General features: G+C 42.6%; 1 protein-coding gene across 1 annotated transcript; it reads left to right on the top strand.

The window, feature by feature from the left end:
• Positions 1-308: 308 nt before the first annotated feature.
• Positions 309-18,984, top strand: ankrd34bb (ankyrin repeat domain 34Bb; the record flags this gene model as incomplete). Its single annotated transcript, XM_080738448.1, has 8 exons — positions 309-511; positions 1,723-1,871; positions 3,646-3,915; positions 4,791-5,083; positions 6,127-6,280; positions 15,226-15,397; positions 16,702-16,871; positions 18,632-18,984. The coding sequence occupies 8 exons, from the start codon at positions 309-311 to the stop codon at positions 18,982-18,984; spliced, it is 1,764 nt and encodes a 587-aa protein (XP_080594574.1).
• Positions 18,985-26,740: the final 7,756 nt, after the last annotated feature.

A 26,740-nucleotide genomic window follows, 5' to 3' on the forward strand; every position in this document is an offset into this window, starting at 1 on the left:
GAAAATAGACGATCTACAGGCTCATGTGAGGCGTTGTGAGCCTGTAGATCGGCTATTTTCACAATAGAACATTATACCAAGTGTAATGTAGCACTGTAATATTGGATCATTCCGTCCTTGACAATAAGCAATCCAACTGTTTGAATGCTGTACACATGGACCAAAAATAATGATAGAAAAAAATACAAAGGATTTCGTCGACTTTTTCGTTAATGCCCTAGTATTTCTCATTTTCAGCAATGAAGTGAGGAAACCCCCGCTGGGATCCGTACTGCGATAATGGAGCCGTCTCTGGCCTAGCAGCAGAGATGTCAGAGCTCAGCGAGGTCCGCACGGACGGCAACTCTCTGCTGAAGGCTGTGCACCTGAGCCGCCTGCGCCTCACCAGGCTCCTCCTGGAGGGCGGGGCCTACATCAACGAGAGCAACGACCGCGGCGAGACACCCCTCATGGTGGCCTGCAAGACGCGGCACGCCGACGCACAGAGCGTCCCCAAGCACAAGATGGTCCGGTATGGCCTCCTCCTTAGCCTGACAATCATTTCGCGACCTTTTTGAATCACTCAATCCGGGAAAGCATCCATGTCATTTTTGGGATTTGAGCTATAGCACATTGGTTCACAAAATGCCATGAAACAATATTTAATCACACAGTGCCCAATTTCTTATTGATTTTACCTTATTTCGGGGGGTAGGAGTAAAAGTAATCTGAGCAGGTGCAATCCGAGTATGTCCTGGATTTTTTTCTTTTTTTTTTTTTTTTGCGATAGTATTTTCTTTCACTCAAAACAGAAAAAATAACAACCGCCGCCATCAGTGACTTCCTGGTCACGTGATCTCCCGTTGCATTTTGGGAATTAAAGTGTTTCTCTTCAGCCTCAGATCAGATTAACTACTTGAAACCTATACTTATTGTGCTTGTACAGTGAGTTTAGCTTGTAGATCTGCTGGTTTCAAAGAAATCTTGAAAAATAAATTTAATTGGGGGGGAGGGGGGGGGGGGGTCCTTGACATGAACAAGTTTTAGAACCACTTCACTCTGTCAGTGGAAACCTCATGTCAAAGCAGCAACAGTAGCGGATCGACAAGCTAAAATCTCTGCTTTTCGAGCTTGTACAATGGAACTGCTACTTTTGATGCTTCTGTGTGACACTGCATTATGATCAAGTAGAGCATTTATTTACCTTAAGTTAAAATATGAAGATGAGGGGACACGGCGGCGCAGCCAGAAGGTCCTGGGTTCGATTCCCGCTGGGGACGCATCAGTGCATATACCCTAGGTGGAGTTGGCGAAAGGGCCTTTCTGTGTGGAGTTTGCATGTTCTCCCCATGTCCCCTAGGGTAGATACCCTCACAAAAAGCATGCAGTAATCCTGGTCTCTGCACTGCCTCTGCCCTGGCCAGCCGGGGCGTTTGATGGAGGGGAAAGGGTTGGAATAACGTGTTCCTTCCACGCGTTACGTCCAACCGGGGAAACTACCCTGTCAGGTGAAAAGAAGCAACTTGGACTCCTCATGCATAGAGGGAAACATGAGGTCAGTCCGTTGCTCTCCCCAGGTTGGCAGAGGAAGTGTACTCAGTGTTGCGCCCAGGATTACATTAGACAATTGACACTGGGTTACAAAAATGGTGCGATAAAAATGTAACAAAAATACATTATGAAGATGAGAGGTTTCTGCCAGACAACAGCAACATGTCCACCTCTGTCTCCTGGTGCTGGAAGGTATCTACTGGAGAGCGGCGCTGACCCAAACATCCAGGACAAGAGCGGGAGGACGGCCTTGATGCACGCCTGCCTCCATCAGGCCGGGGCCCCGGTTCTCTCTCTGCTGCTGAGCAGCGGTGCTGACCCCAGTCTGGAGGACCACGCCGGTACGCCTAGCTGGAACTATCCATCAGTTTCTTAGTTAGCGATTATGCTATATCGCAAGGGTAGGCAACCTCATAGGCACGGCTGCCAACATTGGCACAGGGGAGAGTGATCACTGGCACACTGGCAAAAGTGTGAGGGAGAGGATTTTTATTTTAAAATCAAAAACTGTTTTAAATGAAGTCACCAAAATTCTGAACTTTGACTGTCAGGGAGTCACGGAGATTATTGCTGAGCCTAATTAACACATGGGAAGCCAAGGTTTCTAACATTTCTAGCTGTTGCTGCTGCCGCCGTTCACTCACGCTTTATTTTGAAGAGCCTCGGGAGTGTCCGCTGACGATTGAGGAAGAAGATCCATTTGTTTACAAACGCTCGCGAAACTAAAATCCAAACGGGGGCCAACCATCGCGTTATAGTGTCGCCGTGAAAACAATCAGATCTCTGCTTCCCTGGCGTTCTTTGCACCTCATTCATAGATAAAGCCCTTTTTATGTTTCAGCCTAGAATGGAAATCAATGCAGCCTGGTCGCGCCATTTTCTCTCTCCGCGAGCCACGTTGTGACGTATGGACTCCCGGTCATTCACAGACAACACAGGATGCACGCTTCACATTAACCCTTTGTTGTCTCGTTGAGGAACGAGATAACTCCTTTTGGCAGAGTGACCTCTAGTGGCCATATCTCGTTACTGAACGAGTTTGGCCTCCCAAGTGTTAAGCAATATGACACTCGAGGGTTTGATTGATTGATTGAAGAATTTATTAGAAGTTTGCAATAGAAAAAAGTACAGTTTCATGACAGTACAAATCACTGGTATAAGGTCAACTAAAAGGAGATCCTAGAAGTGTGCAATATCGTCATTATAATCACGGCTGCGTTGCCTCAGGAACGAGCCCGAAGGGCGAGTTACGTTGGCAGTGCAGAAGTGATTATAATGACATATTGCACACCCTCGAGTGTCATATTGCGATTATACAACGGTTGCCCTTCAACGTCATTTCATTGTAATTAACATATTCGATAGGAAGTTGTAATTTTTTAATGCCACATTTAGCTACTATGTCCCTTAACTTAACATGACAACTGCTAGCCTAGCTGCTAGCAAAGTGTGGGAGAGGGGAGTGCTTCAGCTCTTTTGCGACCAGCACACAGCTGATTTCTTTGCTTGATGAGAGCGGTAAATAATGCTAGTTATCATACCGGTCACATGATTGTTTCAACCAATCAGATTGCTTTCTTGAAACTACCAGTTGTATAATGATCGTTATAACAATGTCCTGACAATCATGTCCAAACTAAGCCAAAGGCCACTTTTAGAGCCGAGTTTAATACGGTTCGGGGTCGCACCAATTTCTGGGCACTGGGTACAAGGATTCACTGCGGGCCCCCCATGAATGTTCTTCATGGGGGGGGGGGGGTTAAATCATTTAAACTGGGAATGCATTATTACAAATCATTTTGTGCTTTAACTATTGAAAAATAGCAGATATACAAGCTCATAGCGTGGCACTCGGTGCCGCGTTTGCGAGCTTGTAGAACTGCTATTTCTGAAAAATGTTGAACAAGTGTGCAAGTCTTTGAATATTTTTGACCCGATTTGAGTCACAAAAAATACCTATATTCAAAGAGTTGCACACATTTTCACTACTTTTTGCTGTGAGATGGTAGATCTGCTATTTTTCTATATAAGTATAAAATAATGAAGGCCCCTCCACCTTGGGCCCTAGTAACTCAGTCCCACTTTTCCCCTCCTTGTGACGCCCCTCACACGCAGGCTCGTCTGCGCTGGTCTACGCGGTCAACTCGGGCGACAAGGAGGTCCTCAGAGTGCTGCTGGACGCCTGCAGGGCCAAGGGCAAGGAGGTCATCATCATCACCACGGACAGGCTGCCCTCTGGCGCTCACATGACCAAGCAGTACCTCAACGTGCCCCCGCCCCCCGACCTGGAGGAGAGACTACGTTACCCAGCAGCACCTTGTTGCACCTTGACGTCCCCTTCTGAGATCCAGCTGCACGCGCCACCACTAGAACCACAGGCAAAACGTAAGCCGGGACGACTTCTGATATTTAGGTCCTTCAACAGGGGGTCCGGGACCCCTAGGGGGGCCACCAAATCCTTGTGTGATAGGATAATTCTTTTAAATTAACAACCTGAACCTTCACATCCCTCCCTCTCTCTGTCCCTCTCTCTCTCTCTCTCTCTCTCTCACTCTCTCTCTCTCTCCCAATCTGAGAAGAACTTTAGCTAAAAATAGCAGATTTACAAGCTCTCAACGCCTCCCACTGTGAGGCGTTGAGAGCTTGTAGATCCTCTATTTTTGGCAAAGAGGTGTGGTGTAGAGGGGGAAAAAGAGCAGACCATGTACAGAGTGAAAGGTCAAGTTTACTAAGTATTGACGATTGAAGTGGTTAAATGTCTGAAAAAACACATTAACACAAATCCAACATAGACTGATGACAGTTCTGTCAAACAAGTCTATGAATCTATCTATGAAATCGATAAAAATCTGCATCACACATTATACAATATGTAGAGGGGGTCCCTGCTTCATCTCTCTTTCAGCTAAGTGGTCCTTGGCCTGAAAAGGTTGAAGACCCCTGATATAGTCCATCTAGACCAGTGGTTCCCAAACTGGGCACCGGGACCTCCCCAGCTAGGGAGGGGTCCCCAAATTAGTTTTTGGAGGGTACCAGATGCTTGGCTTAATAAACAAACGGGTGTGCAGGTTATCTGCACATTTCTAACGTTACAATTTAAGAGTTTTTAGACCGAAGAAGAAAATAAGAAAGAGGCTATATATATATATATATATATATATATATATATATATATACATATATATATGACATGGTTTCCACGTAATGGCAATGATATTATTCAGCATTCACAATGATCTGTTGCCCTGCTGCCTTTTCAGCAAACGCCTCTCCTCCCCAATTTGGAAGCCCCCTCGTCGGCCTCAGAGACCCCAAAGGTTCGGCCGGTGGAGGACCACCACCACTGTGCCTGGCGGCGGGGTCCCAGCCCAGCTCTCCCACCCGGGGGGACCCCCGTCCGTCACCACCAGGCCCTGGGGGGGCCAACAAGCTCCTCAACCTCCACAGGCTGCACTCTGAGCCCAGGCTGAAGATTCCTCCCTCCCTTCAGATCCAGCAGAACCAGAGCCAGGGCTCCTCGCTGACAGAGCAGCTGAAGGACATGTCTCCTGAGGTATAGGGCTGACACAAATAGACCGGATTCACACACGGCGGCCATTTTGGCATTTTGCATTGAAGAAACAAGGAGGCGTTTCATTGACCTCGCGTCACCAGGCTTTCTCGGGGGAAAGCCTGGTGATCGTTTACAACAGGCCGTTTGATCTGGTCTAGGCGGAAACCACAAGCAGACAAAGTGGCGTTGCTTTGTTTTGGTTCCCCCCGTTTGTTTCCCCAATCCCTATTAAAATGCTCGAGTAGCCTAGTGTAGTCTTGCCAGTCGCTGCGAGTTGGACTAAAAGATGCATATACCAAACTAATTTTCCAAAAGCAAAACTACGCCGCATCAAGGGGTATACCGTATTAGGTAGGCCCTAAAAGTATGTCCTTGAGCGCAGGGGAATTATTTGGGGTTAAAACTGAATCCGGTTTGATCTTTCCGGCCAAATTGTAGTCCTTTGAGGACTACAACATGACATAGTGGTTTCCGCTCCCGACCGGATCAAAACCTGAAAAGTGAAGGGATCCCAGACTAGCGTTTCATTAACTTAATAGCAAAATGGCTGCCGTGTAAATATGGTCTAAAAAGTATTGCTGTCAAAACCAGTGTTGCCAACTAATTGAGGGAGAAATAAGCAACCAGGTCTATGGAAACAAGCCCAAAACAAGTGACTAACACATGAGTACTTTAAATCTATGAGCATTTCAAATCTCCATATTCTAAAAACTTTTTGTGACCATTGATAAAAATCAATTATCAAAATAGGTTATGATTTTCTTTGGCTACGTATTAGACTATACAGCAGGTAGTTAGGTTGTTGAGCTTAAATCAAGTTTGTCTTTTTTTGTAGTTGTTGTAGTAGGCCTACTGTCTTTTTCTCTATTTGTCATGTTGTCTCTGTGGTGTGTTTGTACGGATGGAAGTTAGCTATCTAGCTAAATCCGACATATTTACACGCAATCGTGTGTACTGATTGAAATGTTCATTAATGTGTAGCCTATACTCTCCTGGGAATCAACAAATAAAGTAAAGTAACTGACATGTGTCGGTGCTGACAGGAGGATGCGTCGCTCAGGGTGAGCAGCCACGGTGGTCTCCATGGAGGATCGAGACCCCCTGCCGTTTCACGTCACCACAGCATCGACGTCAAAGACGCCGCGGGGCTTCTGAAAGCCCTGGGCCGCTCGCCTGAAAGCCAGGCCACAGGAGGAGGTGAGGGCTTGTCTCAATTCACCCTTTGTAAAGTCCCGCACGTTGTCCCACCCCTCTTCACACCCGTTGGTTGCTCTGTCTTAGTGGGACACTTGGTGGGACACTTCATCCACTACCATTTTAATTCAGTTGCTTCGCATTGTTATTCTGTGTGTTCAATTCTAATTTCAAACTTGGTTTCAGTCAAATGGAGCTGCTCAGCATAGTGACTCAGCATGTTTTTAAATGTTTGTATTTCTCCAAAAATTATGTTTTAGCAAATTCAACAAAAAAGGCAGAACCAGGGCGGGACAAGGCAGATAGAGCCAGCTGGTTGGTGGGTCAGGGACCAACCAGGAGGCTGACAAAGGGTGAATTAGGCTATAGAGCACAGAAGTCCTGCCGTCTACCCCCGGGTCACGGAAGTAATTTTTTCTATTACAAATTGGCCCGGCGACACCTAACCCTAACCTTGAACCTAACCCTAACCTCAGTAAAACTATGCCTAAACCGGGTGCCCCCACACGGAAAGGAAATATATGCACATATATGATATTATATGTGACATATATGAAACATATATGTTGCATACATGCCATATTCATGGTAATATATGTTCATATATGTGGATATATAGGAACATATATGTGTCATATATGGCTTATATATATCAACATATATGCCATAGTCATGGTCATATATTTGCATATATGTCATACATAATGTCTGATATATAGCTCATATATGTCTGACCTTATGCATATATGTCATATATAATGCCTCATAAATAGCTCATATATGTCTGACTTTTTGCATATATGCCATACATAATGCCTACATCTCACTTTTATTTGCAAAATAATGTGCATATAAGTTTTATATAACACAATTTATCATAGTACTTATTTTCTACTTAATGCAGGTCACCCCGGTTGCTGGGGGGCCGAGTTATGGCCTTTTTAGCGTGCTGCAGTGGAGGGGGTGCTCCACTAGGGGGTGCAATCACTTTTGGATCTGTTCTGGAGCAGCCGGAGTCGGTGGCCCCCCGGGAATTCCCCATGAGCAGCCCTGTTGGGGTGGTCATTTGGTCATTTTTGCACTTTTTGGCAGCTGGAACAGGGGGTCCCTGGAGCTCCGGGGGTCCTGGGAGGGGTGGAGGTTGTGGTTTGCCAGGCAAGGACTGTGTGTGAAGTTTGGCATGGGGCAACGGTGGCAGAGATATGAGTTGGGGAGAAGTGTGACGTGACGGACAGCCAGCATTTTCACGCGACGGGACCAACTACATACTCAATGTCAAAAATCAAGTCAGAATAAGTGTATTTTATCTGAAAAAATATATAATTGATGCTGTGTGTTTTTTAATATAAAACTAATATAACATTCCTATGTAAAATAACATCCGGATTTATTAATATAATTATAGGCTATTAATTATATTATTAAAATTATTTATAGTATGTATTATAATTATAATAGTTGTAATAATTATTGTTATTATCATTATCAATCAATTTATTATCTAATATAATCTTTGCATAAGTGTTGTTCATCACATGGGAAACAATGCATTGTTGCATCAGCAGTTACAGGGTTAAGTTCCCAAACTTGGTTAGACCAGTGACATCACACAGTGCTTTGATGTGCCTGCAGAGTGAAACTGGATTGAACCGGTTTGTTTGAATTGCTTTCAGTGACTCACTGCCACTGCCAGTGAGTGTGAATGCAGGCAGAAGGCTCTCTCATGGACTAAATGTATATCTCCTTTTGGTAGGTGAAATTTAAACAATACTTAACCACTGGATAATGTATGTTAAGAATGTTGTCTGTGGTGTTTTTGTCTGTGGTGTTTCCTGAAGGGCCCATGCTAACCAGTAGACAAATACAAAGCTAATGCTAACTGATGCTAAAGTTATTACAGTACATCCTAAAGGAACTGAATGTTCCAACTGTGTTGAATAGCTTATACTATGCCCTTTTGATAGAAGTGGCAGTTTTTTTGTTTTGTGTTATCATAGGTGCTTTGCTGTGTACTGTAGTATGTGTGGCTATAAGCTAACATTAGTTAGCAATTGTTCCATGTTAGCAGCATGTGTTGTTTGTAGCTAGCTAGCTAGCTAATGTCAATTTGCTAGTTGTTCAATGGTAGCAGAGAGTGTACAAATGGAACCAAACAACCCCTAACAGGTTAATTTGGTTCCATTTGTACACTGTTAGAGTTAAGGGGAGACCTTGACATTTTAATCTGTTGTTGACTGTTAGCCCCCAAAATAATCACATTTGAACTGCATGGGGACCTCCCAAAATATTCACATTTTAACTGGGGACCCTCCACCCACGAAGTATACTTGGACTGCAGTGAGCTTGTAGATCTGCTATTTTCACATTGGTTGCCTCTTTCTTATATCAGCTAACAATTTGGCCAATGTTTGACCAGTTTGTATTTAGTGTTGTTTACTTTTGATGTTAGATCTTATAGTGGAGCTGATGTTAACACCACTGACACCAGCCAGACAAAATGACACACATCTGACACTCAAAGGAGGCATGTGCTTGATCCATCATCATTTGTCAGATCATTTAATTTAATTTCTGGAATCAAATTGGTTTAGTTAATTGATAACGTGTGTGTGTGTGTGTGTGTGTGTGTGTGTGTGTGTGTGTGTGTGTGTGTGTGTGTGTGTGTGTGTGTGTGTGTGTGTGTGTGTGTGTGTGTGTGTGTGTGTGTGTGTGTGTGTGTGTGTGTGTGTGTGTGCACACTGTAGGAAGAGTCCTTCAAGGCGTGTTAAAGAGGACTACGCAAATCACTGCCTTGTTTCCATACCTGGCCGATCCCTAGGGCACTTTGGGCTATGTAAGTACATAATACAAGTCTAACTTCCTTACTCATCACTCCTGGAATTGCCCGAAAAGACAAGAGTGAGATTTCAACTAAATTTCAACAAATTTTCTATATGCTGACCCCAACAAGTTGATCGCCACAGATGTCAGACCTGTTGACCTTGATTTTAGCAATTCTCCAGACAAGGGCATGTGTTTAGTTTTTTAAGGAGAAAAAATAAAACACATTCTTGTTTTTGGAGCGGTGAAAGCGCTCCCAATGAACAGGTATATCCGTGGGTATGTGGCTGGGTGGCTGGCTGGGTGGCTGGCTGGGTGGCTGGCTGGCTGGCTGGCCGTGTCCGTAGTCTGGCAATACCTTGAGTGGCCACACACAACACACTAGTTAAAGGAGGGGCGCTGTTTTGTGCAGGCCAGGCACACTCACCACTCACTCACAGGCACAGTTTATACTCACTCACTCACTCACTCACTCACATAGGGTACAGCTGCTCAAATTCACCGCTCCACTTCGAACCGAGGTTTGATTTTTTAGGAGCAGTATTACAATCCAGTAGATGGGAGTGGGTTTCTTGCATGGAGAGTGAAAACACTTCAAAACGAAGCCTCAGAGGGACAAAAGAAGAGAAGAAACACTCAGCCACTGACAGGTATGTGATTTTGATTATAGTTAGAATTTCACATGTTAAATAATTTTTTAATGTGCATAGGCCTATAGTGCATTTTTGCTACTGTGGTGGGCATCGCAAGGGGGTCCAGTAAAAAGACAAGTGGCCCTCTGGTGTAAGGGGTAAAAACTGTCTTAACGTTTTTGAGAAACTAAACCCAACATCACATTGTAGCAAATCGCGTGGGTGCCCACTAGGCCACTTGTTCCCAAGCAGTGGGTCGGGATCCATATGTGGGTCGCAGACACATTTTTTAACGTCCCTTATATTTGTATAAAAAAGTAGTTAGTGAAAATGGCCTAAACTAGTGAAAACAGCAGATCTACAAGCTCACAATGCGTTGCACCGCATTGTGAGCTTGTAGATCTGCTGTTTTCACTAGCTTGGGTCCTGGGCATAATTTCTCTTGAGCTAATAGTTTGGGAACCACTGCTCCAAGCCATGGCCCATTGGTCAGAACTAGTCCCAAGTCCCAACATACCTTTCTCCTAACCCCTACAAGTACATACCTTTCTCCTAACCCCAACAAGTTGATCGTCACAGATATCAGACCTGTTGACCTTGATTTTAGCAACTCTCCAGACAAGGGCATGCGTTTAGTTTTTTAAGGAGAAAAAATAAAACACATTCTTGTTTTTTAGGAGCAGTATTACAATCCAGTAGATGGGAGTGGGTTTCTTCAGCTAACGACAGAAACCCAGTGTCTTGAGGGCATCGCACTGATGATGGTCAAGGAGAAGATGAAACAGACCTTCACCCATTGCCAAACAATGGTTCATGACCCAGTGAAGTCCTCTGAAATATTCACCACCTTTACAAGATTTCTTGACATTGCAGGAATGGTATGTCACTCTTTAACTGTCTTGCCTTAAAGTCAAACTGAAATGAAAAATGACTTTAAACAGATCACATCCCTGGTCATAGGGTGAACCCATTAAAATGTATGCCATGTTGTCTGTATTCCATCCTGTCTGCAGATACAGGATTTCAGTCTGATGTTTGGTGATGACATCGCTGCAGAAGTGGCCTACTTACTCACTACATGCAGTAAGTCCTTGAACAAAGCTGTGGACTCGCCCAGACAGGCGACCATGTAGATCTGCTTCATAATGCTGAATCCACAACAGAATAACTGGAAAATGGTACGCTGGAATTAAAGGAATAATACTAATGGAAGAGGGGATGGTTTTGAAACCAAAATGTAAACAGATTTTAGTAAAAATGTCTTTGTTTCCCCCCCACCCTTGTATTTTCAGGATGGGACAGTGAGATGTCCTCCATCTTGCCTTATCCACCACATGCCACCCTCACCTCAAGGCCGCAACGAGACCAGGAAAGCTCTCAGCCCAACAAGCCATTGACCACCTTTTGAAGTTTATCTTGGTAAGGTTACAGTTCAATTAAAGTTTTTAAGATGGCTCACTGTACTGTCCCTAATATTCACCCTTAAAACTATACTTTTCTGAAATTATGCGATGACCATGCTCATCTGTAATCAGCGACTGATATGTGTCTGCTTCTAAATCTAAATACTGAATGAAGAAATTCAAAAACTGTCCTGGGTGTTCCCAAAAGCCTGATTAGATGCTAAAATGACAAAAAGTAATTTTGAAATTGGAATATCTCTTTAAGTTACTCTAGACCCCCGGGTGTGTTGTTATAAATATCCCCTACCCTGGCTGGGTCACCCACCATTCACAAAAAATGAAGCATAGTGTTGCAGTTGTCAATTCTGTCAGCTCATTTCTTTGTCTCACTTGAAACTTTACATTTTCTGTTTACTGGAGAGATGGGGAGAGAAGGTTGCCGTTGAACATGACAATCCCTGCTACTGAGAAAATAAATATTCCATAGCAATGGCATAGCAATGACTGTTATCAGAATATAGCGCTATTTAACACTTATTTGTACTCAACATTTGAATATGTTGGGATTGTCATAATATGTTTTCCTCTTCATTCCAGGCATTGAACACCTGCAAGCTCTACAGGGACTTGTTGAGATGGTTGGGGACATGGAGATGGCAGATCCAATGTGAAAAGTTTAGGTGTTGGCCATTGAGGTGCAAGAGCTATATCCAGGTATGTATAAATGTATAATGGATTTTACATTTTTGATGGTACGATTATAGTCCAGGTAAAAATTTGGGAGGTAGACGAACATGTTCAATATACATTTCACACTACAGTGGGAAGATTAACTATCTTAACTATATCCCATACTACGCTTTGTGATCTGTTAGAGCTAGAAAGTTAAGTTTCCTTTAGGCCTGCTTTACACTGGCAGTCAAATCCAGCCTTAATCAGATCTGAGTCACATTCAGATTGGAATCCGATTGGCTTAAATGGTCACATGGAACCAATCAGATTCCAACCCGGATGTGACACAGATCTGATTCAGGCTGGGTTTGGCTGCCAGTGTAAACCAGGCCTAATTAGATCACACAATGGTCTGTTTCCATGGTCCACTTGAAGAGCAGAAACTTTGTGAAATGTGTTAATCATGGAATCTTTGTTCACTGGCTGTGGACTCTGTGTTCTCGTTGGAACAGGTAGCCATTCACCACAGTGCTAAGAAGGACTGCAGTCACCTGTTCCACCAGCTGTTTGACAAATTCTTCACGAATGAAGAACTGGAAGGATGCAGTTGTCACAGGGAGGCATGGTGTTGTTCCAGAGCTCGAGGGCAAACATATGCTGGACCCCACCAAAGTGGAAAAGATTCAAAGTAAGTTTATCTTACACTTACACGTTTTGTAAAGTATATTCAGATATACAGTATGATGTCACCATTGCATTGGTTATGTGGGAAATAATGTGTCTGACACATTGTGCAGTAGTTAGTAAAGAAATGCTGCCCAGCTTCAACATGATGTTGCAGTGGTGAGAGTCTCTCCCAGTCTAGTCAAATACTTTTTAATGTAATATTGTAACATCCCCCACTGACTGAGCAAAGGACCGAACATGGGGAAAACTAGCCCCATATAGAACCTCACTCTCCGCTGCATACCGTTGTGCTCCTCGAGATGAGGTCCTAAGCGGATATCCCTGGGCTGCAGTAGAATGCCTCCACGCCAAGGTAGAGATTCTATCCAAAAAGTAAAGGTAGTTCCATGCTCCCAGAGTATGATTTTCCATCCCGCGGTGCATAACAGTATGCAGCAGAGGTTCTATATGGGCTAGGGGAAAACATGTTTAATGTGCTATTATAGCTAATTTCATCTTCTCTCTCCAATCTTACGGTATAGCACCGGAGCTGGATGGAAGGCAGTATCGGTGGAAACATCAAGACTGGTTGGACAACGCTGAGGTGATTCACAGCAAGGGGAAGAGCAGGCTGTTCTTCCTGAGAAGACTGCGATCGTTTTGCCACCAAACAGTTTTTTTTTATTAATGTGGAATAACGTGCTGGGGAGGAACAACTGAGCGAGTGACACCTTCAACTCAACAGACTGGTGAGGAAGGCGGGCTCCGTTGTTGGGTTCTCCTTGTAGGGGGTGGAGGATTAATTGGCCAGGATGCAAATGGCTAGGACGCTGGATATCCTCCCACCCCCTCCACCTTCCTTGGATAGACAGAGGATCCGATAGATTCATCTACCCAGGACGGAGATGTGAGAGACTGGGAAAGTCCTTTGTGAATGTTATACAATGAGAGACACAGCGGTCGTTTGGACAACTGTAACTTAACTGGAATAATTGTTACTGACTGTTCCTGTGCGGCTTTGCTGGGAGTCCAGCCCATGTCACTTCTACTTTTTTGCACTGACCAATGGACATTTTGCATTCTCTGTAAGTATGTGCCTGTATGTTAATTACTGCCCCCCCCCCACACACACACACACACACACACACACACAATGTGTGGCCATTAATGTGCCAGGCTACAGCAGTCGATATGTCGTCAGTTCAGTTTTCAAATGGAACATACAGTATCAGTGTCAGTGTCAGTTCTGCTTGTATGTGAATAAATGCTAATAATGACTTCAAGATTGTGTGTTTTATTTTGTATTCCTGTAGGTATATATAGAGAGTATGGTATGTGTATCATTTAACACATATATGTACATATATGTTGTGCATATATGTGCATATATTCTACATATATATGTGTACATACCAGTCAAAGGTTTGGACACAGCTTCTCAAACACACATTGAATAGAAGCTGTCCAAACCTTTGACTGGTAGGCTATGTGCATATATCTTGCCACCATATATAAACATGTGTGCATATATACATATATGTACATATATGTTTATATGCACACATATATGACATATAGGCGGCCATTTTTTTTATATGTGGCATATATGTTAGACATATATGCATGCATATATTAAAAACATATATGTTCATATATTTTTCTTCCGTGTGGGCCATGTGCTTAGTTTTACCTGATTATCCGAGGTCTTTCAGTGCAGCTACTGAAGCACGTTACAACCGATAGATGGAGCTGTTGCACATGGGGAAAACCAGGAAATACAAGGAAAAAACTCTGAAAACGATCAGATTAAAAGGCTTCTAAAATACGGAGGATACGGTAATTCTAGTTGGACATACCGTATTTAGACACGTGTGAGCCATCATAAACGCTTCTAAATGCGGTAAATTGGCTCATCCGCTCAAAACGAGGCCGAATCTCATCCATGACGGTCGTGAGATACGACCGTCATGTTTATGGGCTAACCCTAACCCTTAGCCTAACCCTAACCTGAAGTCGGACTAATGGGACATCGGACTATCAAGATCAGCATGTGACTCTGTGTCAACTCCGTGTTGTCATAACATCTGTGATGGGAAAATAAAATAAGAAATTCTTACTCTTTGGATGAATTAGTACTTTTCCATCGTCATTTGCTGCTTCATATCCATATGAGTAAAATCGGCAGGTTGATTCGTTTATTTTTGGAACAGTTCTTATATGACGCGATCCAAGATTTCTATGGGGATTTTCAATCGAAAAAAATAATAGCTAAACTTGACCCAGGGGGATAGCACCCTCTAGTGGCAGTGATTTCAGACGTTCTCTATTACATGACACTGTAGTCGGGCAGACACCTTTTATTTTCACATTTCAACTTTATATGTTTTTGCTCGTAGATCGTCAATTTTCACTATTTTCAATCGTTTTTTAAAAATAATAATATTGAACAGTTTTGGATATTGATCACGATTATTTGAGATAATCGCAATTATTTGGCATAAGTGCGTCATGATCTGTATTAATTCCTGTTGAAAATAACCCATCTACAAGCACACATGGCAACACCTTGGGTGCCTGATGATAGGCAATTCTCTGTTTTTGAAGCTTTGAAGTACACAATTATTCAAATATGACCAGTTTTGATCATAGTAGGCCTACACTCATTTGATTATTGTCATTTATGTTGTCATTTATTTGGATTATTTGTTATTATTTGTACATTAATTAATCCTCGACTAAAATGTCACAGCTCTAGGTGGAGGTGTGAAGAGAGGCCTGCTGGGTAGAAAGATGTCGTACGACAGCACCGCCACCAGTTCTTTGTCTCATCCAAACCTCCATCGGGACGACGGTTGCCCCCGTCCCCAAGAGACCGCCGACAAAGGCTCGTTGGAATGCCTCCCACACCTCGCTGTGTCCAGCCTGAGGTAGGGCTGAAACTAACCATTCATTTATTAGTGATTGTAATCAAATTGTATTAGGGACACATGATCCCTCCATAGCAACAGAAAACACCAAACAAAGGCGGACATAGTTCACATAGAGTCAGAGACGTGCTGGCCATTGGGAAAAGCGGGACAACTCCCGAACGGCCGGTTCATTCCCGGCCTGTCCAGGCCGGCAATTAGGAAAAAAGTTAAAATAAAATGTTGTTCCATTTTGGGGTCTGGGCGGCCAACAAAGTAAATTGTCACTGTCGGGCAGAAACCTCGTATCTCCAAGTTTCAAATTTGTGCATTTTTTCGCAAAGCAAAGCTCTGCTTCATCATACAAGGCCGTCGCACAAAAGTAGTGAAAACAGCAGATCTACAAGCACACAACGCCTCGCGGTGCGAGGCGTTGTGTGCTTGTAGATCGGCTGTTTTCACCCGGGACTGAGTTACTAGGGCCCAAGGTTTTATACTTAAGCTATTGAAAACAGCAGATATACAAACTCACAGTACAGCACCGAGTGCCACGCTGCGAGCTTGTAGATCTGCTATTTTTGAAAACGTGTGCAAATCTTTGAGCCTATGTATTTTTAAAGCGAACATTTGTAACTCAAATTTTGCTTCTGGGCGGTCCCTGGAACTAAGTATTTTGAGATGGGGGTCTGCGGCCACATACATATCATTTTGGGGGTCCTTCACATGAAAAGGTTTTAGCACCACTGACATAGAAACATGGGTTTTTCAAAAAGACTTAGAAGGATTTGAAATATTCAAAGACTTGCACAAATGTTCACGATTTAAAAAAAATAGCAGATCTTGCTATTTTTCAATAGTTAAAGCACAACATAAAGTGTAAATACTGCATTCCCAGTCTAAATGGGTTAAAGGAGTAGTTCACCCCCAAAATGACTTTTTGTCTATTGATTACTCACACCATGGAGACTTGAGTTCAATGATATTTTTTAGTTTTTGTCGCAATTCTAAGACAATAATTTGGTAACAATAAATGTACCCCCATTGATTCCAGATGGGGACCCAAATGCATTTGGGTCCCCATCCGGAATCAATGGGGGTACATTTACTAATACAGTTTTTGTCTTAGGAATGCGACAAATACAAAACCATGTAATTGAACTCAAGTCTCCATGGTGTGAGTAATCAATAGAAAAAAAAGTCATTTTGGGGGTGAACTACTCCTTTAAACCCCCTCCCCCCATGAAGAATATTCATGGGGGGCCCCGCAGTGAATCCTTGTACCCAGAATTTGGTGCGACACCCCTGACTGTCCCCACCTCTAACAGGAACGTGGTCCGAAGGCGGAACATCGGGATGGACCACTACAGCTCCGACTCCCAGCTGCCACAGTTTGGACATCAGCACCGAGAGGACGTCGGGCCCAAGAGCACTGTGGGTACTGGAGCGGGCCTGGAGAGACGCAAACTGGCCAACAGCAGATCCTCCACCCTTTCAGGTAGGGGTGGGCCATATGGTGATAAATATCGTTGAGGCAATACAATGTCTCCACAATAGGGCATTCACCAAATATTAGAATATTCGAAAATCAAAGTCACTATTCGATGTTGTTCACCGAAGTCGAATACTCGCTTATTTTATTGTTTTCTCTTTAAAAAATATATAGTTTATAAAGTCATAAGAATGAGTTGTTAATGCCCCTGGTGGATGAATTTGTTAATGCTCTATACCAGGGGTTCTCAAACCTTTTTAGGCCATGACCCCCAAAATAAACATATTTGAACTGGGGACCCCCACCCGGACAAGCACTTGGAATTGTAGGTATTACATTTAATGTGACTCGGTTCCGCAGGTAAATATTGTGAAAATAGCAGATCTACATGCTCACAACGCGCAACTAGGGGTTCAGAGTCTTGCTCAAGGACTCTTCGACATTAACTCAGGGTGAACCCTTCGTGCTCTAATGGCGGTTTCTCTACCCCTGAGCTATGTGGCATCATAGATATATATATATATTTTTTCAAAAATACAGAAAATTGCAGATACACCAGCTCACAACACATCACATTGTGAGCTCAGAGAGCATGAGCTTTGCGATCGTTTCCATTTTTGCAGGACACCACCACAAAGTCTACCGTTAAGCGGTTAATCAATTTGTTGATATAGGCTACTAGGGGTGTAACGATACATTTTAATAGCGATTCGATACATATCACGATACATTGTTGACGATACGATACATGGACGATATTGGTTCATTCATGGCGATACGATACGATTCGATTTAATTATTTAAAATCGATATAGTAACTATTTAGCAAAGAAATTAAATCTGTGTGAAAGGTGTGGATAGTGCAGGTTTTTAGGGGAAACATGTATTATTATGGATATAAATAAGTAAACACAGTGATACATGGTCATTGTATATTGACAAACCTGCACCTTGACATGAACCCAGATTACACACATTTATTACCCGGCTTGGTTGAATGCTTGATTCTGATTGGTCGAGCGCTGAAATCAGCGGTGAATTATGAGCGTATAATGACCGCTCCGCTCTATAATTCACCGCTGCCTAATCAAAGGCTCAGAGCAGCTGCTGTATTCAGGCTGCACTGCATGGATTTCGTGCCGTATCCAACATGTCAGCCATGTAAACAAACACACAGCGACATTTACAACCAAACATTGCTCTGAAGAATGTCTTTAAAAACATTTGAGGCGAGAAATAGACGACGCAGTAACAGAAATGGATTCTATTTGATCAGCACTTCCTTGTTTTCCAAGGCGACCGTGTTACGCTCGGGGGGACGCACTTTCAGCCGTCTGTAAACAAGGAAACACTTTGTTTTGATTTTAAATTTGAGTCAAATTATTAATTTTATGTATTAGCCGGGTAATAAGTGCTTCCGCCTCGGGGAATTATTACCCCGTCGTGTCCATATAAGCCATAATGACCGCGCAGCAAGACCTTATCGCATACTTATCGATAGACCAGTGTAGCTATATGGAATGGAAAAGTAATTAAACCCCTCCTTTTAATTTTATCTTCTTAAAAATGCTAAATACATTGTAGGTAGGTAGTATCGATACAATCGATTCTTTGCATGCCGATTCAATATGATACAAAATAAAATGATACGATTCGATTTTGGCTGTTTTCATTTCGATCTACTTCGATTTTTCAAGTTAAAAACCCCTATAGGCTACAGTTAAAAAAAGAAAAGATAAAAAAAACACGCTTCTCACCACTTTCAGGCTCCAGGGAGTCCCTGGAGAGCGCTGCCCAGAGACGGAGTGCCGCCGCTGGGCTGGAGCGCCGAGGATCAGGGGCCCTCCTCCTGGACCACATCTCTCACACCAGACCTCGCTACCTGCCTCCGCTGAACCCCCATGCTCCCATACCGGACATCGGGGTCGGCCCTGCCTCCTCTGGCCACCTCGGCGGAAGCAGCAAGGCGCTGAACGGGGCCGCGGGTTCGAAACCCATCCAACCCTGCGCCCCTTCCTTCCCGAGGGATCTGAACGGCAAGAACTTGCTGAGGCGTCACTCCATGCAAACGGAGCAGATCAAGCAGCTGGTCAACTTTGAGGAACTTTTTGGACACTAGAATTAGTGTGGTTTCTCAACTTTTTTCTGGAACAGGGCCCACTTGGAAATATTTAATGTGTTCGTGTATAATTTAAAACCCATTTAGGCCTAGAATTATGTAATGCTTTAGCTATTGAAGAATAGCAGATATACAAGCTCACAGCGTGGCACCGAGTGCCACGCTGCGAGCTTGTAGATCTGCTATTTTTGAAAAAGTATTTGAAAATGTGTGCAAATCTTTGAACATATGTACTTTTAAAGCGAACGTTTGTAACAACATTTTTGCTTCTGGGGGGTCCCTGGAACTAGATATTTTGAGATGCGGGTCCGTGGCCAAATACATATCATCTTGGGGGTCCTTCACATGAAAAGGTTTGAGAACCACTGACATAGTAGTCTCTCAAGAACAGACTAACTGAGCTCCAGTTAAGTGAAAAGGACCTTTTCTTTGACGATGGCTGGCCAGATTGCTGACATAGAAACATATGTTTTTTTTCTCCAAAAACCTTAGGATTCAAAAGACACTTATAGAATTATCAAAAATAGCAGATCTACAAGCTTGCAGCGCGGCACCGAGCTTCTATATCTGCTATTTTTTAATAGTTAAAGCATAACATAATAATACACTATAATGTGTACCCGTTCTAAATGGGTTAAGTTACTATTTTATCAGTATCACATTGAAAACATTTCCAAGTAATTAATTTTATATTGTTGTTATGCAAGGGATAATTGACACCGCCTTGACTTTGCCTCTGTGTTTAATCATCCTGTCTGGAGTTATTTATAAACAACGCCGTCAGGGAGACGATTATCCCGCTTATTACACGCCTACTTAAAGGAGTTATAGTCAACTTTTTCTTGAAAAAACGATGCTAAAATAAAAAAAGAATTGAAAATATTTTATAAAAAAGATTAAGCTTCATATGTGTTTCTATTCAAAGATTACCACAAAAAGCGTAAAATAATGATAATCATTTTGGCCATTGTCAGGCTGACTTTGTTTATATCCCTCTTCTATTCTTTTATATGGATTGATAAGGGATGTAAACAAAGTCAGCCTGACAATGGCCAAAATGATTATTTTAATCATTATTTTATGCTTTTTGTGGTCATTTTTGAAAAGAAACACATATATGAAGCTTAATCTTTTTTGTAAAATATTTTCAAAACATTATCTTTATTTTAGCATCCGTTTTTCAAGAAAAAGTTGACTATAGCTCCTTTAATACATAAATGAATAGATTGACCCAAAAGTAACAACAAAGTATTTCATTGCTTACTGTAGGTAATGCAAGTATTCCATAAGTCTGTTTATTCATTAGTCATTATTCAGAAATAACACACCACTGACTCCAGTGATTGACCAATCAAGATCAAGCATTTGGCAACTATTTTTGGGCCCATCAGTGAGAATCCCTGCACTATAGAAGATTGAATTGCATTTGCTAAGTGTAAATAATTCTACTGCTGCTATACTGCTACATGTTAGATCTGTGATATCATCTAATGGCACATCTTCAACCACGCTCCGATGCTGCAGTGCTCTCTTGGATACATTCATCAGTACGTTTGAAGAATGCTCGCATTACTTTAAGTTATATTTGCAGAATCTTAAAAAAAACTAATGTTTTGACTGCGCAGGAAATGCTAAATTAAACCTTTTTTGTTTGTTTCGCACACACGTTAAGCCATCAGCCTCTGATGGTTTGAATCCAAGGAGAATTAATGTACAATTCAGGCTTAAGACAATGTGTTGGCGTCATCACTAAAATTATTACAAATGGTTGCCGCCTACCGTACAACACTCCATTTGTATTTGAAACACTAAACTTGCTTCTGTTCTACTTCAGTTCTAAGTAAGGATACTTCGTGGTCCAAAAGATGTTTTTTTTTTTTTTTTTTTTTTTTTAAAGAAGACTACGGTATATATATTTATGTATTTAAACAATAATGAGTGGAGAATGGAACATGTTTGGCTGATAAAACAATCATTTAAATGAGACATCGAGACAATCATATTTTTATTATTACACTTTCTATGGATAAAAGTGTACACTCCAGCTCGGAGGTTCGCTTTGAAACCCAAAGAATTATCTGGCCAATGATGATATTTTAATGTCATGACAGTTGTTATTTAATTGCAGTTCTGCACATTTTAGTTGTGCGTTATCTGGTACAGTGCTGTCAATAAACCTTGGCATCAACAACTGTTTTGAAGTGTCATTTATCATTTGTTCTACAAACATATGGCTTACATCCCCTTCAATGTTTTGAGGTAGACTTAAAGTTAGTTCAGATGTGAGATTTGAGACTGCTTTGGATCAACAATGCAGTGGCATGAACTATATAAACGATATATATAAACGATATAAAAGCATAAGTGTTAATTAGCTCTATACAGGGTTCCCACACATTTTTACCAATTCATTTCCAAAACTTTTCCAAAACCTTTCCAGAATATTTAACCCAATTTCCAGTACTATATCTATCTATAAATGCGAGAAGTCTCTGCGTGTGTGTTTGTAATCCGCGTATCTCGAGAACCGTTCGTCCCACCGGCTTCAGATTCGGCACGCGCGCTCCCCGCCGCGGCACGGAGTGCAGTGCCGGGCCTCGACCTGTCCCGACGCGCGGTTTTCCCTAACCGGCGCGAAACGTTCGGAATCTCCTTATGCGGGGCTGATTGTTGACATCAGGCTGTTCCGGAGGAAATCGGCGCAAAATCGGTCATTGTGACATCACTGCAGTGCCGGGCGCAAGCGCTGACTCATTGTGACATCACTGCAGTGCCGGGCCTTGCCTCGACCCGACAGATATCTCCGTATATGGGCATAAGACTGAGAACTCCATATATGGGCATATGGGCAGATACAGAGATCTCCATACAGTATATGGGCATACATAGACAGATATCTCCGTATATAGGCATAAAAGGGACACAGACCCTAGACCCGACAGATATCTCCGTATACTGAGAACTCCATATATGGGCATCTTGCCTCGACCCGACAGATATCTCCGTATATGGGCATAAGACTGAGAACTGAAATCGGTGCAAGCGCTGACTCATTGTGAGATTTGTGACATCACCTCATAAAAGGCTCTGACATCACGTACGCCACATGAGTCAACAAAAAATCTCTGTGAGTGTGTATGTATGTATGTAATCCGCGTATCTCGAGAACCGTTCGTCCCACCGGCACGCGCGTTCTCCATATATGGGAATAAAATGAATGCCCGTATGCGGAGCTGATGTCTGACATCAGAGTTTTCCACAACCGGTACTGTGTGTCCAGAGATCTTCATATATGGGCATAAGTGGACAAAGACAAACAGATGGTCAAAACGGGTCCTATGACAACAGGTATATTGGGGTTTGCATTAAAGGGTGGGGCATTCATGGGGTTTGCATTAAAGGGTGGGGCATTCATTCCCTATTTCAAATTCGGCACGCGCGTTCCCCACCGCAGCAGGTAGTGCAGTGCTCGGCCTCGACCCGACCCGATACACGATTTTCTGTAACCAGCACGAAAGGTTCGGATTCTGATGTCTGACATCAGGATTTTCCGGAACTGACACTGTGTCTGCATAGATCTCCATATATGGGCATAAAATGGATGCAGACAGACAGATACAGATATCTCCATAAATGGGCATAAATGGACACAGGCAAACAGATGGTCAAAGATCTCCATATATGGGCATAAAGTGGACGCAGACAGACAGATACAGATATCTCCATATATGGCATAAATGGACACAGGCAAACAGATGGTCAAAACGGGTCCTATGACAACAGGTATAATGGGGTTTGCATTAAGTTTGTCTCCTCCTCCATCTGTTTGTCTGTGTCCCTTTATTCCCATTATGGAGATCTCTGTATCTGTCTGTGCCTCCGACTGTGTTGCAGACACAGTGCCGGTTCCCCCTTTAATGCAAACCCCATTATACCTATTGTCATAGGACCCGTTTTGACCATCTGTTTGAAAAAGCGACAGAGATCTCATATATGGGCATAAAATGGACGCAGATAAACAGATATCTCCATATATGGCATATATGGGCATACAATGGACGCAGAATCACAAAGTTCTCCATATACGGGCATAAAAGGGACACAGACAGACAGATACAGAGATCTCCATATATGGGCATAAATGGACACAGGCAGACAGATAAACAGGTCCTATGAAAACAGGTATAATGGGGTTTGCATTAAAGGGCGGGGCATTCATTCCCTATTTACATTGTTCCGAGTTGGCCAGGTCGCCGACTAGACGCTGCTTCTAGTAACAATAATTCAGCTAAATAACAAGTCGCTTAGACGCTTACTCCTATGCGCAATGCACAAAGACAGGTATTGTATGCCAGTGGTTCTCAACCTTTTCAGGCTGTGACCCCAGAAATAATCATATTTGAACTGGGGGACCCCAGCACCCTGTCGAGCACTGAGAGTTGAGGAATTTTGTATAACACGGTTCTATTGTGAAAATAGCCGATCTACATGCTCACAACGCCTCGCAACGTGAGGCGTTGTGAGCATGTAGATCTGCTATATTCACAATTTCTGACTAATATTTGACAATTTGGCTTTGTCATTTCAGAGGCATTAACAAAATCAATAACCAAAGACAATGCATAGCTATTTTTTCCAGGACCTTCCAGGACCCTTGATCAATTCCAAAAGTTTTCCAGTACTGGATTTCTTTTGTTTTTTACCTTTAAAACATTTCAAAATCACAAAGTATTTTTTACATCAACTACATTAGAATAATTTAACAGGATGAACAAAACATGACAGGATTTATGGACATCTTAGTTTTGTGCTCGTCACTGACATCTACAGGGTGGTTTTGGAATGTATGCAGTATACTGTACAATATACAATCTAACTATTCATTTAGTGAATGTCTCATGTATGGGCATAAAGATCTGAACCAACGGGCACTCCAACATGGAACACCATATATGGGCATAAAGATCTGCCCAACGGGCACTCCCACATTACTTATGAGACTCCTATATTCAATCCCTCAGATACTGTGCACACTCCTGTGCATGCACACACCCCTCGGGCAAAGGACTAGTTATGTATTTTATTATTCTATTTTTGACTAATGTTCCCCTCTGAATAGGTATGCCAGAGTTCAAGTGGTTCTTAATAATACTAATAATACTAATAATAATGATAATCATCAGAGTGCCCTCGAGATCTGTAATAAATAAAGATTTGGTGGCCCCCCTGTAGTAACTCTGAAGATCCCCTAGGGCAGTGTTTCTCAACCACTGTGCCTGGGGACCTTTGGTGTGCCCCTGAGAAGGGTCAAGTGTGCCCCTTGAAACTGCTTGAATGCCAGTATTGTATTTATCATTTTAAAAATGTTTTAAACTAGTGAAAACAGCCGATCTACCAGCACACAACGCCTCGCAACGCCTCGCCACTGTCCGACTCCGAGTCTGATGACAGCGACTCGGAGTCTGATGACAGCATCTATGTTCCACGCGGGAAGCAGAGGGCGCGCAGCTCACCCGAGATGAAGGTCATCTCGACTCGCAGCCGGCAGCCCTCGAGAGCATCCAGACAGAAGGAAAATGTCTCCCCAGTGCAGAAGACGCCTGGTGAGAATCTAAAATTATATACTTTTACCAGGCTGTTTTTGTTGTCTTCTCCGCTAAATGTGTTTTCTTTGAAACGCAGTTTCAGCAAAAAGAGCGCCAGAGCAACTTGAATGTATTTTATTGAATGTGCAAAGTAAAAAAAACTGTTGAGTTGGCAGCGACTTCTGTTCTGATAACGGCCATTGTGGTTGCAGGGTTTCCGCTAGGCATTTTAGGGGCCGGCCACCTTGGCCGGCAGGATTATATTTTACTGGCCAATCAATTAATTTATCGGCCATATTATAATGAACGTCACATACGTGTTTGCAGATGAGATACTGTATGTGCAATGTGCATGGTGACCCAACTGATAATTACACCGTTTTATGTTAGCTTTCCTCTTTATCACAGATACAATTGCAATCTGTTCCTGAGTTAACGAAATAATAGCCTAACTATCTACTGTACGTATCACTTGCCAAAAAAAGAAGTGAATAGGCTAAAGTGGGCGCAACTCAAGCGAACCGTTTGCGCGCCTACAAATTAATAAGTTAATAGTAAATGATTTTGGCATCACGTCTCCTTAAACCTTAATATGCAAACATACAAACTTTGTTTTGATTTGTTTTGTTAATGTGATATATGTTATGATGGCGCAAGGAAGGTTGAAAAAAAAAGTTGAGAAACACTGCCCTAGGGCAGGGGTTATCAAACTTTTTGGACTCAGGGCACCCCTGAACTATATTGTTATTATTTCTTATATCATATTACGCTACATAAATATGCACATCTTTCCACCTGTGATATGGTATGTCACGGAGAAATATCAGTTTCCATCAGAACTGAATGAAAATAACTTTGTACTTGATGTTTAACCACTTGAACCCCAGCATCCCTATTCTGGGGAGAAGGTTAACCCAAAATATCAGAACTACAAGCTAACAACGCTGAGCTTGTAGATCTGATATACAAAACCCACAATCCTTTCTCCCTTAATACTGCTTTTGTTTTTATGTTAATATTATAGATTCCATTGCAACCAGCATCATTGCATAATAATCCTTATTCCTAAATAATATTCTGACTGTTCATCCATTGAAAAAACACAGTTGGAACAGGAGAGAATCATTCGGTCCTTGACAATAAACAATCCTACTGTTTGAATGCTGTACGCACACGCACACACAAGGAGAAAAGATTTCCACCAGCCTCTAATCTAATAAGACTGCCTGCCACGCACTACCGTCCATGAGCATGTGGAGGATGTCTGTCCGGTCTGCTGTGGTGAATACGTTCCAGGGGACGCGGACACGGAAAGGATTGACAGATTGATAGCTCTTTCTCGATTCTGTGGGTGGTGGTGCATGGCCGTTCTTAGTTGGTGGAGTGATTTGTCTGGTTGATTCCGATAACGAACGAGACTTCGGCTTGTTAACTAGTTCCGCGGCCCCATGTGGTCGGCGACTAACTTCTTAAGAGGGACATGCGACCACAGCTTCCACGGGCCCTGCATAGAGCGCTGGCTCCAGAGGTCTGGCACGTGCCCGTTGTGCCAACGGGTCTTAGCTCCCCCATAGTGCCCTAGACCAGGGGTTCTCTAAACTTCTTTTTGCCTCAGGTCACTTTACATTTTTATTACTTTCCAGCAGTGTGTTTAAGAAAAAAATCTATTTCACTCAGTAAATCATGAATTCATTCAGATGTTGTCATCATCTCTTATATAATAATTATTGAATTGTCGCTACAAAAACATGATTTATACTTGCTTACCTTTATACATTATTGTGAAACGTGTTCTTGATTTTGTCACTTGAATTTAAGGTGACGTTTAGTGTTCCTGGATTAAGGAAAGCTGGTTTGATCCAACTAGGGGGAGCCCCTCATTATTTAAGGTCCTTGAGTTTGTAAGATATCAGTCACTCTTGTCACTAGAGAGGGAGGTTAGGGGCACAATGCTCGGATGGCTCTGTTCCTAACAAAGTATTGAAGTCGCTAGTACTTATACTTTTGCCTGCTTTAGGTATATTTTTGTCTATTATATATTTTTCTACTTCACATTTTTTAACCTATTTTGGAAATGGACCTCAGAAGAAAATTAAACCTGCATTTCTGATACTTTGGTGTGTCTTGTTCTGTTCACCTTGCCCTCGTCCAAACAAACTCTTTTGCATTGT

This window comes from Nannobrachium achirus, assembly GCF_963921795.1.
Source record: "Nannobrachium achirus genome assembly, chromosome: 12".
Lineage (NCBI taxonomy): Eukaryota > Metazoa > Chordata > Actinopteri > Myctophiformes > Myctophidae > Nannobrachium > Nannobrachium achirus.